The sequence below is a fragment of the Hippocampus zosterae genome, chromosome 20, assembly GCF_025434085.1.
Source record: "Hippocampus zosterae strain Florida chromosome 20, ASM2543408v3, whole genome shotgun sequence".
NCBI classification, from domain to species: domain Eukaryota; kingdom Metazoa; phylum Chordata; class Actinopteri; order Syngnathiformes; family Syngnathidae; genus Hippocampus; species Hippocampus zosterae.
This window is the reverse complement of record NC_067470.1, coordinates 3,968,745-3,985,496: the sequence shown is the minus strand read 5'-3', so window position 1 is coordinate 3,985,496 and position 16,752 is coordinate 3,968,745. Positions and strand designations below refer to the sequence as shown.

The 16,752-nt window shown below is 42.0% G+C and overlaps 1 protein-coding gene across 1 annotated transcript in view; it reads left to right on the top strand.

The window, feature by feature from the left end:
- Nucleotides 1–16,752, top strand: part of si:dkey-225n22.4 (collagen alpha-1(XXI) chain) — a 35,627-nt gene that overhangs the window by 1,257 nt on the left and 17,618 nt on the right. Inside the window, exons 2-20 of the mRNA XM_052054200.1 lie at nt 1,930–2,054; nt 2,368–2,504; nt 3,015–3,134; nt 3,821–3,937; nt 4,129–4,315; nt 4,490–4,655; nt 4,763–4,985; nt 6,205–6,378; nt 6,627–6,704; nt 6,828–6,839; nt 7,112–7,204; nt 7,890–7,934; nt 8,124–8,168; nt 8,333–8,377; nt 8,457–8,492; nt 8,886–8,939; nt 14,949–14,984; nt 16,218–16,262; nt 16,350–16,394. Coding sequence (XP_051910160.1) covers nt 1,973–2,054; nt 2,368–2,504; nt 3,015–3,134; nt 3,821–3,937; nt 4,129–4,315; nt 4,490–4,655; nt 4,763–4,985; nt 6,205–6,378; nt 6,627–6,704; nt 6,828–6,839; nt 7,112–7,204; nt 7,890–7,934; nt 8,124–8,168; nt 8,333–8,377; nt 8,457–8,492; nt 8,886–8,939; nt 14,949–14,984; nt 16,218–16,262; nt 16,350–16,394 — 1,740 coding nt within the window. The 5' untranslated portion in view covers nt 1,930–1,972. The remainder of the gene's footprint in view (nt 1–1,929; nt 2,055–2,367; nt 2,505–3,014; nt 3,135–3,820; nt 3,938–4,128; nt 4,316–4,489; nt 4,656–4,762; nt 4,986–6,204; nt 6,379–6,626; nt 6,705–6,827; nt 6,840–7,111; nt 7,205–7,889; nt 7,935–8,123; nt 8,169–8,332; nt 8,378–8,456; nt 8,493–8,885; nt 8,940–14,948; nt 14,985–16,217; nt 16,263–16,349; nt 16,395–16,752) is intronic.

The window sequence follows — 16,752 nt, the reverse complement described above, 5'->3', positions numbered from 1 at the left end:
GGAATGTTCTGTGATTCAGAAGCCAGAGGAGGTGGTTGATGTGGTGGGCGCACTGCACCACGGCTGTGGCAAATGTACCGTGAGGTCAGTTGGAATTTTGTGTCAGCACGTACCTATACCGGTTGTGTGTATGTCATGAATGACACGCTTTGAAAGGAAAGAGAGAACAGACTGAAGGAGTTGATGAAAAGATGCAATCCGAGAGGAGAGATTTTTTTTTTTTGGGGGGGGGGGCCTAGAAGGTCATTTTTAGAAAGCGTGGGCTCTCCTTTTGATTACTGTTTCCACCCCAAGTAGAGCCACACTGGATGACATGATTACTGCATTTTTCAATGTTTATAAATAGGCACTACGGATCCAGACCAGTTGTAAGCAGCAGAACTTTTCATGAACAAAATACACACTCAAGGGCTTGATGAAGAGTTCTTAAAGCCATTAGAACCACGACCATGTCATGTCATTTCAAACGTCACAATATGCCATTGCAGGATGTCAACATATATTAAAGAAGTAAATTATGGCGTTTTCTAAGCCACATTAATTTTTACAGCTTATTACTTGCCATGGTGAAATGCACTCATTTCATGCAACCGCGATAGTCTTCAGTCACAGTCCCACGTGTGATCCAGAACAGGCTAAGTGGTAACTAAATCGATGGACGGATGACAAGATGAGAAATCCTTTGGTATTACCAGGACACTTTTTCCAAACTCTATCCCAACTGCAGATGAAAGGCTCTGATTCACCCCACGAATTCAGCGACAACATAAAGAGGTGTTTATAGTCTGCAATATTCATTCATTCATTCATTCATTCGTCGAACCACTTGATCCTCACAAGGGTGGCGGGGGGTGCTGGAGCCTATCCCAGCTGTCTCCGGGTAGTAGGCAGGGGACACCCTGAATCGGTTGCCAGCCAATCTCAGGGCACACAGAGACGAACAACCAACCACGCTCACACCTAGGGACAATTTAGAGTGTTCAATCAGCCTGCCACGCATGTTTTTTGGCATGTGTGAGGAAACCGGAGCACCCGGAGAAAACCCACGCAGGTCCGGGGAGAACATGCAAACTCCACACAGGGAGGCCGCAGCTGGAATCGAACCCGGTACCTCTGCACTGTGAAGCCGACGTGCTAACCACTGGACTACCGGGCCGCCTAGTCTGCAATATGGTTTCTATATTCTCACTGTAGTTTTCACACTTCTCAATGTTCCATTTTGGCCTCAGGTTATTTGGTACAAAATTATGCATAATTGTACGAGAGCAAATTCCATCCGACATGCCAAGAGTGAAGAAAAAGAGTTCTCTGCCTTGTGTTCAGCTGACCGATCCTCCCATGCCTTTAAAACTCCTGCCAAAACTCTGCAATGCTCTCTGCCATGTTTATACTGAAGTTTTCCCATCAGTGCTCTTCATAGTGCGCACATTGTTATTTTGTCAGGCCCAACATTATGGTTGGTGGAACCATGTCTGCAAAGTAAAAGGGACACAAGGCAATCAGCACATTTTCGGTTAGATTGAGCGAGGCTTTGGGAAGATAATTCGAGAGGCAATTTTATTTATTTTGCCAGCGCCATACATTCCAAAAACAGTCATGTGTTTGGGATCATCATCTTGTCGGAACATCCAACTGTGTCCATGTTGGAGTTGAGATGAATTCGAAGAAGTAGGCCGTCAAGTAACTCGCATAGCTGTCGGTGAGCAGCAGGCACAGGAGCAATTCCAACTCACCTGTGAATGAGTGGCAACAAGTGCAAAGGCGATCCACTCTCAACTAGCTTGATAAATTGATCCAGACATTGTTGTGACCTTGAACAGGATAAACGGTTGGCTATATACACGGAACAACCACGCGCACAAAGCATGTATCACCATGTATGCTGGATGTGTAATTCATCTTCTCATGTTGTTTTCAATCACGGTTCAGCCAACTTGGACTGAACTGAGGGGAACCGCTCTCCTAAACCGCCATGTGGCTCTGGGCACTGTGGAGCATAATTGTGTTGCTGATTTCACCGGAAGCTGCAGAAAAGGAAGACGATATCCGAGCAGGTAGAGATGATGCAGTTCGATCATGAGATTTCTTAATCTTACGTGGAATGTAAAAAGCTGGGTTACATCCCGTCAGTCTAAAATCCAAGCTGATGGGATTCCACCTCCCATTAATGCCTTCATCAGAGACTAATGGGATGTAACTGGGCTCATTTTACAAGCATAGAATCCTAGATTGTAGATGCCGCAAATTGTCTCTGGGATGAAAAATCCCAGTCAATTCTGACGCCAGTTAAAATCTTTCTTGTGATATGTATGCATGTTTGCTTATTTCGGTTGAGCTTTGTTTCCTTTGTACTTGTATTGTGTTCAGGCTGCAGCACCGCAGTCAATGACTTGGTCTTTATCGTCGATGGCTCGTGGAGTGTTGGCGTGGCTGATTTCGAAACGGCCAAGCAATGGCTTATCAACATCACCAGCCAGTTTGACATCAGTTCCCACTATACCCAGGTGGAGCGGCTCACTTTTGCCTACGCGCCCTCACTCATTAATTCGACCCTCGATATAATATAGCGCTACACAAACTCGAAAGCGTAGAAGACAAACCAATTCTGCTTTGTTTCTGCTTTGTATGCCTTTCAAAACATTTCCAACCGGAAATAGTTGGAAAGGTCATAACCTGAGACACAATCAAAGTGAGACTTTATATTTGCTGAACACCCTTTAATGAGGTCAGTTTATCTCACGGAATAAGGGTTGCACAACAACAAAAAAGTTAAGTCAAAGTTGTCCTTTGATACTTGCTGAGTCTCAGAAGATTGAGTGGCACGAAATACTTGCGTGATATGCAATCAAACATTGGCTTTTGGGGCATTCCAATCACAGGAGATTATGAGCATCTCCTCTGACAAAAAGATATATCCTACTGTCATTTTCCTTTTTATGTGGATCATCGCTTAGCTTTCTTATCTTGATCAAGGCCAACAGAGCGACCATTTATGTTTGGTGTGTCCACTGCAGGTTGCTGTGATCCAGTACAGTGACACTCATCGTCTGGAGATCCCGCTGGGAAAACAACAAAGCGCCGCAGAACTCATTAAAGCCATAAGAGGCATCAAGTACATGGGAGGAAACACACAGGCAGGCACAGCATTTTTTTTTATATAACAACCATCAAACCTCATTTCCATGAAAAAGTGAAATCTGAATATAGATGCTATATTTTTAGGATCAAGGTTATGACATGGAGGAAAATACATCCTACTGTTTTACAGTGATGGCAATTCTTTTAATTCATGCTGTAGACTGGAATCATTGGCAACATTTCATTTTACATTTCCTGTTTTTTACATCACGATTTGACAGCTGTGTTTTCTTACCCATTGCATTAAATAGGTAAATAATAATTACAGCTGAATGTCAACACTCAGTTTCAAATTTATACCAGTTCAAGGTGTAACCAAATGAAAACCGGAGAGCCGGCAAGACAAGCAATTCTGAAGCTGAGAGGGGATGGAAAAGCAGGGTGAATAGAAGGGAAGCAACAAAACATTCAGTTTAGGAAACTGTTCTCCTTATGGCTGGTCCAAGTTTGCCTTGAAGCATTCCTATGATGTGTTACTGTAAAACTTAAGCGCCATGGAAATTTCAAGAAACAAGGCACTGTACTGTGCCCACTCTAGCTCTGCTTTAAGGTTTTTTTTTTCTGGGAGTTATCTATTACTTGCATTTGGCACAGCATGTCCATACTCATAACACATTTTTGGTGACAATTATAGGATGCATGGGGTTGAGCTGTTCTAAAATTGAACACGTCTGTTTTGTAGACTGGCAGAGCCATCAAATTTGCCGTGGACCACGTTTTCTCAACATCGCAGCGAGCCAGCCAAGTCAAGAACCGCATTGCTGTTGTGGTCACAGATGGCAAATCCCAAGATGACGTCGTAAATATTTTTCACTGCTTATGTGACACATTGTACTGTACACGATTGTTGATATGTGATTAGCGCTCCAAACCACACTGTGATAATATCCGAATGATGTTGTGTTAATACCGTGCGATTCTGTTCATTCCCTCTTCTTGTCACCACCTAATCGCATCCTGCCTTTTCACAAAAGTTGAATTGTTCCTCAGGTGGATGCCAGCATCGAGGCGCGAGCTCAAAGCATAACAGTATTTGCAGTGGGAGTTGGGAGTGAGATCACCAACTCGGAGCTAATCTCGATCGCTAACAAACCATCTTCCACTTATGTTTTGTACGCTGAAGATTACACCACCATTGACCGTATTCGAGACTCCATGGAACAAAAGCTCTGCGAAGGTACAAGTCCTATTTGCTTTCTTCTTTGTCACGACCAAGATGCAATGAGCAACAATGCATGCAACTAAAACAGTTGTCATACGCGTGGACGCGATTCATTTTAATGTAGAGTTATGCACATTTTTTTTCCGACCAGCTTAAAGTTGTCTAACCGAATGATCATTTTTATTCTAGAGTCCGTGTGTCCCACAAGAATTCCAGTGGCGTCTCGTGATGAGAAAGGCTTCGAGCTGATGGTGGGCATGAACATTGAGAAAAAAGGCAAGAAAATTAATGGGTCTCTGGTGTCGGAGACGGCATTTGCTCTAACTACCTCGACTGACATCACTGAGGACACCAGGTATCATGCTGTTGGGAGAGTTTAATTAATTATGTTCCATGAACAGAAAGTGTGTATGTATGTTATGCTGCATTCATACAATGCGTCACAAAATTTCTTTTTACTAGAGAGATTTTCCCAGAGGGCCTTCCTCCATCCTACGTATTTGTAGCCACCGTTCGTCTAAAAGGGATTGCCAAAGAGTTGAACTTTGACCTTTGGAGGGTGCTATCAAAGGACAAGAAGATCCAGGCTGCAGTGACACTGAATGGAAAGGACAAAACTGTCACTTTTACCGTGACTAAAATGACCAACAAGGAGCAGAGGATTGTCTTCGATATGGGACTCGAGGTGAGTGGTATGAGGATTGTCCCACACAGACCTTTAGCGTCGAAAAAAAATCTGGCACAATTAGAAGTACTTTTCAGTCAATGTGGGTAATTGTTAGGCTAAGATTCGCAAAAGAGCATTAGTGACATTTTTTTTGCATTAAATTCCGATAAGGATGCCTTGTTTTGCTGTAACATGTAAAGAACAAATGACGCTAAAGGGCACCCTTGCCACGTTTATTGTGCATGTTAAATTGCTCCATGTACAGCACTTTGTATGCAGCGATGGCTGTTTGAAAGTGCTCTATAAATACTGTTGACTTGACTTGACTTGTTATTTGTTAAGTGGTAAAAGTACTTCCAGGTAAAAGAAAGGCACTTATTTTAATGAATCACCGAGGATGAAATATGAAGGATGACAGAGAGGAGCTCACCCCACCCTCCCAAAACCAAACAAACAAGAAAAAAAAACTTTCCAAATCAAAACCGCAACATTTCCCTGGTGGAAACTAGCTGGTGAATGTGTCGCACCTGGAACGTGTGCTTCGATTTCCATGGCACTTTATAATAACACGTCCTGTTAGACAGCAGCCAGTTTTTTTTTTCCAAACGCACACTCCCCCTTTCAATTCTAACACACCTAGACTGAGCGTGGCTCACTGAACAGGGTTGCAATTATGTTGTTTTTTTGCACTTCTTTGAGTTTTATTTATTTTGATGTGGCACAAAGTGGTAGGCTGTGATTTGTCATTTTGAAGACGTTGGCTATGGCTCAGCAAATGGGAAACAATGCCTGCTCTGTTCTCCTCACATTTGTATTTGGCTTACGGTTTTAATAAAGGACAATTAGGGAAATAATAAATGGCCCATGGTATTTATTACAATTTTTTTGAATTAAATACATATCACTATTTGGGGATATTTTAGGAATACACATCACATCACGGCCGCACAAGAAAAAAAAGGGAAGACAAATTAAAGAAAGGGCTGCTATATATGAGTTCCCTTGTATGTGATTCACACAGGATTACCACATAGCATGGATTAAAATCCTGTAAATGGTGGTAATACATATTATGGGTGCTTACTAACATGCACCTCAAGCATCAGACTGTAAAGTGAAAATAATTTAAAATATAGTAATCCCCAACAATCATTGTACCTACCTAGTGAGATGCTCTGAAGCTTTGACGAATAACCCACACTAATAATCTGAAATAATCTTTCGTACCTTCTGTAAGGCTCTTTATGATGGGATGTGGCATCAATTTAAACTCCTGGTGAGACCCAGCCAGGTCACCAGCTTCCTTGACGATCAACGGATTCAGGAAATAACACCGGAGCCAATGGAGCCCATTTACATCAATGGGAAGACACAGGTGGCAAAGAGGCGTGGAACAGATGCCACAGTCCCTGTAAGTACACATCATTATGTTGAATCACTGAACGAAATGTAAACAAGCTAACACGTGCCAATATACTAACATTAGTGGGTATGATGTTGGCTATATTTCGTTTAGTATGCTAATTGCCATCTGCAATTAGGAGGGGGTATAATGTTGACCGCAACTAGTTTAGCTTCCACATCTGTACTTATTTTCTAAAGTCAAAAGTCTTCTTGGCACTAATCGGCTGTTCTTGATTTTTTTTTGATTCACATCAGATGCAAATCCAGAAACTGCGTCTGTACTGTGATCCTCTTCAGAGTGAGAGGGAGACAGCTTGTGAGATCTTCTCTGTGGTAAACCTTTAACCTGATTGTACAGTAATGCAAATGTCAGTTTTTTTTCCCGGTTTGATTTATATGTATAATGCGACCCTGAAAATAACATCCCTCGTCTTCTCTTTTATTTATGGTTCACAGGATGATGAAAGGGTAAGTGAAATTACTTGAATAATTATCATCCCAAATGTGTGTAAGAGTCTATTTATCAAACACTTCCAAATTCAGGCGGATGTAGCTATAATTGGTATGAAGTAGCTGTTCCTTGTAAACTCCAAGGACAGTCAATCTGGAATTGCTATACACTTTTAAAGGCAAAATTAAAATTAAAAAAAAGTACAGTAAGCAATTTCCAAACATGAAATAAGTAAAAGTTTGGGCTGGCTTTGCTATCTTAAACATTTGTCCAATCCTTGCTTCTGCAGTGTCCTCTGAATCGAAAAGCCACAATTGCAGAAGCGGACGACTCCTATGGTGGAGTTGGACCCCCTGGGCAGCGCGGCCCGCAAGGACGCACGGTAAAAAAAAGCCGTCAATTAGTTGTTTGTCTTTGAGAATGTCACCGACATCAGCCAGCTCTCTGAATTTTATTGCAGTTGTGTTTTAGTGTGTGAAGCGGTTGATTTTTGTTTTCACCTAATTTCCCAATCCCGCCATTCTGTCATCACATTTGTGGTGACTCCCAACTTTAGTTTTGGTTTAAGGTTCAATTATTTTGTTTTGATAGCATTATTGAGTCGTGAGTGGTGTGAACCAAAGATTTGCTTGGCAGGAAGAAAATGTAGAACACACCATTGAACTTAGATCCCCACTTTCCACTGACCCTGAATCTGTTAAGCTTTCGAAAGTGAATTAATACACAGAATGATCCGATTAGCAACCATGCTAAGCTAACCAGCATGATAAAAGGCGGGAACACGGCAGTGGGTGCAGTAGACCACAACTAAGCGCCAGTAATGATTACCGCCCTCTTTGTAACTTTCTCTGAAGATTTTGAAGTAAGGACGCGGCCAATTGAACAGCTTTTATTGCAGCTTGAGATGGTGCGACCTTTAAATAGTGATTTGGTCCTTTTGAGAAACAGCAGATGGTTTAGATGCAGTTTGGGCCATCGGTTTGCTATCTGGATAATGGTGTTGCTGTTTTGTTTTTTGTTTTCTTTTCATGTGCATTTCTCTATAAAGGCTTCCTTTATGTTTCCAGGGGGACAAAGGAGAAGCCGGATTACCCGGAGCTGATGGTAAGCCTGTGAGTACGCAGTTTATTTATTTATCTCTGTGCTATGATATAGTGAATTGTCACAAATTGTGTTGTCGCATAATGTATGAAACTCTATTTTATTTGATATGTTAAAAATTTGGAGCAAATGTATCAGTCATGCTGTTTGGACATTTCAAACGTCAAGTACTTTTTTTTCTCTCTCTCGCTCTCTTTCAGGGTGGAACTGGGAAGCCTGGCCCTCCTGGAAATCACGGGCAGAAGGTAAAAAAAAAAAAGCACAAAAAAATTTTCTCATGATCAGTTCTCAGATGTCGAATACCGTTTCTTTATTTTTTAGGTGAACTGCTGACTGTGTGCTGAGTTTAGAAAAGGATGTTGAGCCAATTCTCAAATGGAATCACTTACTTCTGCTTTTGGTTCTGCAGGGTGTGGATGGCTCGCCAGGACCAAGAGGACTTCCTGGTTTGAAGGTAAGACTGTGAAGAAACACACGAATGAATGTTGGGTAGCACTGATAATCACGTTTGTATTAAACGTGACTTTAACCAGGGTGACAGCGGGATGCCGGGCTTACCAGGACCACAGGTAATCATTTATATAGACGTTTCAAACACGAATTGTTTAATATGTGCATACAACTCCAGTTGAATTAAAATAAGGAATATAAAGCAGAGCAGGCCGGCATCTATTGAATTTTAATGTTCAGATTTTTTTTTTGTGTGAATAAAGTGAATAGATATATAAATAATACATTTGTGAATAAAAATGTAAGGCATAGTAAAATAATTCAAGAAACGGTAGTGCATGTGTCCTCTTAAGGGTAATTGCATTGCAGAATCACAGTTATTGCCATCGTGATGCCGGAAAGTGTGTTTTACGAGTGAACCGTACAAACCCACGAAAGTAATTGGTGACCTTATTTTCATCAATATAAAAAGAAATGCATTGGTCATGATTATTCATCTATTTTCCTGTCAGGGTCATCCAGGGGAGAGGGGTCAGCCGGGCCATCCAGGAGAAGTGGGTTTAAAGGTAGGATACGATTATATTGAAGCGGTCAACTGTTCACACACAGGTTGAAGACAACCAAAGGTGTAAAGAAAAAAAATCTTGACACCGGATTTAGCCGGATGCGTGTGTCCGTGTGCGAGTTGGATATGCGTGTATGCGCATCTGTTTCCCCCTATCACCTCACATTTGGTGGTATTTGAAGTGGGAGGAAAAACAAGATAATGACTGTCACGATGTTGTATTTGGCCACAGTCATGCTACATTTCCGCTCAGAATGTTGACCCAGGTGGAAACGGGGACTCATCATGATCATGCATCAGTGGGCTGTTTGGGGTCATTATGATCAAAGGTCAGAATGAATGGAAATCATTTTTTAATTGCTATGCAAGACACACAACGGTCATAACTGCTTCAGTCATGGCATTGGCTAGTGGTGAGGATGTTGCTGCATGCCGCGGATGGCCAAGAGTTTGGCCCACATACATGTAGTCAATCGCTGAAACTAAACGTGACTCTACGGCTACACTCGGTATGAGCAACTCGAAAACAGCAAGTGACGAAATCAGAGCACACACAGAGACATCTGTGAGCGCGCCCACTTGTTACATGTGTGCGCCGCTATTTTCGGCCTTCTCTGAACTCCTCGGAGTGTTCTACCGCAGCAGCCTAAGTCTACTCAGTAATTTGGGACTCTTCCTGCTATCATAATAAACCGTGTTTCCCCCGTGGAATCTGGAAGTGTTTTACACCAGAAAGGAGAATGGTGTACAGAAGCCCTGAGTGGAAAGTAAAATGTAAAATGTTGAAAATGTGAATGCAATTACCACTGTTTAAAGTCCCTGTAAAGAAAATTCTGAGATGTGCTTTGGAAGATAATTGTGGAAAATGTGCAAAACTGAGAACAATGTAGAACTCAACTGTGGGACTCTAGGATTCATCTTTTCCATATTTTTTTCTGGGCGTGGTTAAAACACTGCCCCTACTTCACCGTCTAAGAACTTGGGCTTCTTTGTTTGCATGATGGATTCTGGCTCAATTGCAACGTGCACTTAGCAATCTAGCAGTGAGTACACCCCATAAATGCAGCTTCTCTTTGGATCTTTCACTGCCATGACCACTTTAGAGCTCCTCGTCGACAATGAGTGAGCACACATCACCGAAAAAAAGACAAACCAGTGTTTTGAGTGCCGCTTTAGAGTGCCTCATAGTCAACCATGAGTGCATGCATGTCAAGTGTGGAGAGGTGGAAGCGCCAGATGAGTGGAAGAACAAGTGAAAAAAATAAATGAATAAATCGGACTTAACGGGCAACAAGTGGACCGGGACTTTGCGCTCACGTGGCTGTTATAGAGTGCCTCGTTGTCACAGTGTGGAAAACTCCGTGCCGACCCAATGTCATATAGTTTAGCCACCGGAAGCTGTGAATTATATTGAAGCAGCTCAAACATGAAGCCGGGTGACTTTTTCAGATTCAGATGGCCGCTCCGATAAGCCCAGTGGAGCCGTGTAGGAACCGTACATAAGAGACACGATAATCCTCATTGTCTGGAATAATGCGAGACACTACCAGCGCTGACTCACAAACACCAATAAACAGATAAGATGGCTTTCTGCACCCAAGTCAGGGAACATTAAACACCCTAACGATTTACTGGAACCGGTCTGCTCTGAGAAGATCACGTGGATAGCAGCACTGTAATTGCCTCTTGAGCATAGTTTAATACTTATGTCTGGATTGTCTTCAGACCTAGTGATTTTACTGTAGTCATGCGTTTTATTTTACTGTTGATAACCCTCTCGCGCCTCTCTCACTTGTGACTCTCATGAGCACAAGTGGTCTAGAAAATGGATGGACGGATACAATATTTATACCGTGGATATTTATGTAATTTCGACATGTTTTGCTTGGACTGACACTGAACTGAGTGAACAAACAAACATTAGTTGGACGTACTTGAAGTGTGACGGGTGCATGTTTTGTTTTTCCCTCCAATTTTGTTGACATTTATTTTGGAGCTGAATTTTCTGACTTTTAATCCTGCACAGGTGAGCCGAAGACCCCGCAAGTCCAACAAAGACTCAGTTCATTTTGAGTACACGTGCTGAACTGAGTGAAGCAGTTGCGTTTTCCTCGAGTCGCAGTGAAGGAAATGCACTGCTGTTTTCACAGTGGCAGTACAATTTGACTTTGTTAATGGAACAATCTGACAGGTTGCTTACAGAGCGAGAATGTGATGTTGGAGTTTTGCTCGATTTAGTTACTTGGCAATTTGAAGCTTACACTGCTTATTCTTTCTTATAAAGTATGAAAAGAATGTCACCACAATGAGTCACTGGCGAAATCTTGGACTCTTATCACGCTTCCTGACAGCCTGGCTATTATGGCTTGGCAATGTCCAGTTGACAAGATGGTCCCGGAACTGACAACAGACACAGATTTCCGTAGTTGCGAGTGATATCACTCGATATCCTATTTCAACATGGCCGCCTTATTTATTTATTTGTTTTAAAGAACGGTTGCCTGCATGTTGAGGTGGCTTTCGGAGGCTACGCAGCCAACTTTGACTGGAATCCACTTGCCTTGCTACTGGTTGAGCTGTTGAGAATTTATAAGAACACCCAGAAGTCAGTCTTGCCGGATCAAACAAACGCATCGCCTCAAGAAAGATCTCCTATCAACTGTAAAACATGTCTGGCCCCATTCATGACGGGCTCCACTGACTCTTAATGAGGCTTGAACTTGAGTACACCATATAAGGTGCTAAACATTGGCTTTAATCATGCCATGTATGCATCTATTTACTTTCCCACTGTAAAATCACAAAGCTTGCAAACACCGGAATGTCAAGAAAGCTGATCAGCTTCATGTCTGTTATTAGACATTTTTGACATTCCATGTGACAGAAGATGGTACCTCTGTCTCCGCTCTTCTTGTAATTAATGAAAGTACAATTACTACCTCTTTGCAACTTGAAGCGGATCAAACGGTTTTTGTTTTTTTCTGTTTTTTGGGGGGCTTCTACACCGATCAAACGCCCGGTTTGGGAAAATGTTGAATGCCTGAAATTATGTTGCCCAGGAAAGTAACATTTGTCCCATTTGGGGCAAATTAGTTTCATGGCAATATTTTTTTAAAAAAATCTTTTCTTCTCTCCTGATTCAGAGTCCAGAGCAATTCTAACTTTTCAGGTTGTAACACACCATCAACCTGTATCCCATTTGCGTCTCATATAAAGCCTCCACAAAAGCCGAGTTGCTTTTTTTCAGGAAACACTCTCTGCCCGTGTCATATGTCTAATTCGTAATCATTTTTTTTCTCACAATATCCATTGGAAGTAATCGCGTTCAGGACTTTTAAAACATCCTCGCGGGACATTTACAGAACACTCATTTGAGTTGAACCATGACAACTTTCAGCACAATATTTATTATGAATTAATCACACCAATAGTTGCACCGAGGGATGGTTTGATAATGTAAAGTCATTTGTATGGCTCCCAAAGGACAACACATTAATGCAAACGCAAATATGTTTGAGAGTGCAAACATGAGCAATATTCTCCAAATGAACAAGAGACAATACACCCAACACTTAACTGTAGTCCCACAGTCTAATTAGTTGAGCAATTAATTACAGATATAATGAAGGCCGTTGGTGATAATCATGAGAACGAGATACTGGACTTACATACTAAAATCCAAACCAAATTCATGGGCACTTCATAAACTGTACCTGGGCATTACTGGCACAGGACTGCAGGTGGCGTTAACGTGCATCACATCGGTCCAACCACATATGGGTAAGCTTTTGGTAGGACTGACTGCGCAGTCCATTGCCACACTATAATAAAGGGCAGGAAAGTGAAACCGATGTGACCTTTTATTCATACCGTAAAACAAAGCAGGTAAAATGTATTGCACGGTTACACATTGTTCAGCTGCCCTTTCAATTTATTAATGCTCATGTCAGATCTCCAGCTCCAGTGGACAGTATTTAACCCGGGAACCCGTCTCTCTAGCAGGAGCAATATACAGCAAAGTCCGTTCAATAAATGTAAAGTGCCAGTATCACTGTTCTTCTACATTTGCTCTTACTTTACACACCCAGAGACACATGACATATATTGCTTTGCTTCTTGACTTTATAATTATGCAGTCTGCTGCTCCTCGTGCTTCGAAGGGGAAAAACTGATGCTGGAGAGAGCTAATTCACTTGTTTCTTCCCTGCCAGCATGCTGCATTTTTTTTAAAACTTCAAATACATGGTTGGTGAAGTTGGAATCTTCTCTGTGCGCAGAAAATCAAATAGAAAGGCCTTTATTGTATACCTATGCCGTGTCATATACTATAAGCTGTGTACTTAGACGACCAGATGATGCCTTGGGGCCAAATCCAAGTCCCAAGAGGTGGAAAACATTTTATTTAGGTGGATGAATACACCGTTTAAAATGCTACATTTTGGGGTAAGGGATTTTGAGTTTAACATGGAATTACAGTGAATTTATTTTTCCCATTGACCTAAGCTTGTCGGGCTATTTGAAAGACAAGCTAGTTGTTTACTCAAGTTCAGTTCAGTAAATAGGTTGGACGGGTTCAAATGTTGATTTAACGATTGAATGTCAGCGCGACTTGGCAGACGAAGCAATGGTATAGTTTGAGTGGCATTCAAGTAGACAGCTACTACGCAAGCGCCATCAGTGGAATGATTGCACATTTTTATTTTCTGTATGTTCCGTAGAATTAAGTTGTTGTGTGCGTTTTTTTTATTTTTGATTTTTTTCCAGCTTTTCCCTCAAAGTCATTTGGGATCATCTCCAGTTCACCCGGTCCGTGACGCAAATGAGAGTAAAACAGCCTCATCCGCAGTTGCTCAGTCGGATGATCTGAGACATGCTTTGAATATGTTTGCATTGAAACAGATGGCAATTTCTAAAAGTGGTGACAAGAGCAAAATACACAGAGTAGGATTGCAACTCCAGCGACATGAGATTCATTTAAAAGCACGTTTCACATGTTCATTGCCACCGAAGCACATTGGAACAAATTTCCCCGGAAAGCCAGTCATGGTATACTGCAGCTGTTCAACAAACAACATAAAAGTACTGAAAGGTCGGAGAGCAAAACCAAGCAGTCGAATCTTGTGAACGAGGCCTGGTTGCGACCTTAATTATACGCCGTGTTGTGGTCCGGCATGTGTTAGTTTGTTGTTCCGCTGGCCACAAGGTTCCCCGCAAACTCTTGTGTCCGTGAGTCACAGCACAAGAGTCATGAAATGATACTCTGCAGTCCAGTGAGCATTTTCAGTGAGAGGGCACGAATTAGCGGCAGGGAGGCAAACTCGAGGCGTGAGTTGAAAATGAGAGATGAGACGAAATGTAAACTTTGGAACAAATTAGGTCAAGCGAGCTATAGGGAACGCAAGGATGGATGGCTCGTTTCATCACAAATTAGACAAAGCGCGGCAGCTGATTGGTTGATACAGTCGGAACATCTTACTGAGATATAGACAAAGATTTTAGTCGACGGTATATAAAATTCTCATGAATACGGCGCCCTAAATGAATACCTTTCCAAAATGAAAACGACAGTTTTTCCTTTCAACTATAAAATATGTCTTGTGCATTCACCTTTTATTCATTTTTTTTTCATCTGATGTTAGCAACAATGTTATTGGCACATTTGTCACCTCCATTATATGTCGCCAGATTGTGGGTCTACAATTTGTACACAAAACACTCAAATTTGTTACGATATATTTAAAAGGTGGATCGTTTTGTCCTCCGTCAGGGGACAGACAGTCTCGTGTTCGTGCTCTTTGTGTTTCCAAACGTCGACGGGGCAGACTGCAGCAACAGGAACTCGACATTTAATTCTAAACGACCCACTCTTGTCTCTTCTCAGGATGTGTTTGATGACTCCTTCTCATGTGTTGACAAGCTTACCCGACAAAATCTTAAGATAATCATCACACATTATTCAGGAAGCACACCGGATCTTGTAAAAGCGCTGACACATGTGTCATGTCCTTAGGGCGATCCTGGTGCTGTTGGAGCTCCAGGAGCCCCGGTGAGTATACGCGGGACTGATATTTCATATTGCATTGCACCGAGGGGTGTAATAAAAACATGAAATTCTGTGCGTGACTTGCAGAACATGACAACAAAACGAAGTTGCCATTAACCAAGCGTTTTGTGGAGAGGGGCGCCGCGCCATTTTTATGTGAACTGGGCTCACGTGAGATTTGAAGGAAAAGAGTCATTAGGACATCAGCATGAGAACGCACGTGCTTTATTTTTGCAGTCCAAACACCGGTACACTTACAGCCTGCATTTAAGCAAACATACATACAAATACTGGGAAATTGGATGGCAAGAGCTGTCTCGGGCCTACGCACGCGGACAAGGTGCAGTCAGAAATAATTATAACACGGTGGAGGAAATAAATCTGTCCGTCTGTGATGCGGCAACACCAAACAAGAAAAAGAAAACCTGTTTGTGTGAAAGCAAATGTACGTTTACAAAAGAACAAAAAGAAGTCCCCCCCCCCAACCCCCCAAGTCAAAGTTTCAGAAAGTTTCTATCTCACCCGAGTGTTCTAGAAAACGACTGGAATGCTCAACTAGCAAAGCCAAATCCCCCTTTGCTTTTTAAAAAAAAAAATCTTTCGCTTTGATGTTTTAGTTTAAAGGAAAGCAGTGCGTATTTAGTCCAACACTTTATGCTTAATATGTAGACCTAATGAACTGAGCATTTTCCCAATACTTCACTTTATTCAGACACCTGAAAGCTGTCCATTAGCTGCAGTCTGATCAGTCAGAGGGAAGGTTAAGGAGTCTTATGAGTTCAATTCAGTGGCGAGCATCCACTCTTTCGGGAAATTAAGGCTATGGAACGTCAGCATGAACTTTAAATACACTCTAACCTTAGCAGCTGAACTTAACTTCACCCTCGCTGAAGACTTGACTGCACGTGTCCTGTTCAAGGTTTGAGTGTGTTTTGCACAACTTGCTATTTTATTGAAAAAGGACGTGTATGTCACAGCAAGTGACCAATAGAAATTGTCCAAAAATGTACACTTATTTTTTTTTTTTTTGCCCCTTGCAGTTTGTCTCTTTTTTGCCCCGCCTGAAACTGATTCCCATCACAAGTAAACAAACACAACAACAAAAATGCAATTGTAAAAATGAGTTCTTATTAGTTAGTTTCATATTCAGTATTTACCTTCAAGTTGGTGGTGGTATGGTTTGATGATGGATCGATGCCTTGAAAATGACATAACATGTTGCTCTGACATCATCAGGGTGTCCAGGGACCACCAGGAGAAGAAGGCCCACGGGGACCTCAGGTAAACGGCAAACCGGGATGCATCTGGGCAGAACGATAACGATTACTTTTTAAAAAAGCATCAGTGTGTTTTTTTTTTTTTTTGCAGGGAGAGAAAGGATTCCAAGGACCACCTGGGATACAAGGACCACCGGTTGGTTCCACTTTGCTGTGAACTTTTGAAAGAATTAGCTTCAAGACTTATTTGACAATTTTGATACTGGTTGGGAAAAACAAACTAAAACCCCCCAGCGCTCTTCTGCAGCACGATTGTGCTGACTTGCGTAGCCCGTCATAACATCGTGGCAGGAGCACAAGCACAATGTGACATTATGAGGATGCATTTCTGGCGAAGGGTTGCTTTGTCCACCTCTCCCCAATGTTTTTGAACCATGTGGATGATTATGCAGTTTGTCCTCTGCTTTGCTGCCCTCTTGTGACATAGTGGTAGACTTAGAGGGCAGGACAATAAAGCAACTTCACAGTACCTTTACTTTTTTTTTTTTTTAATG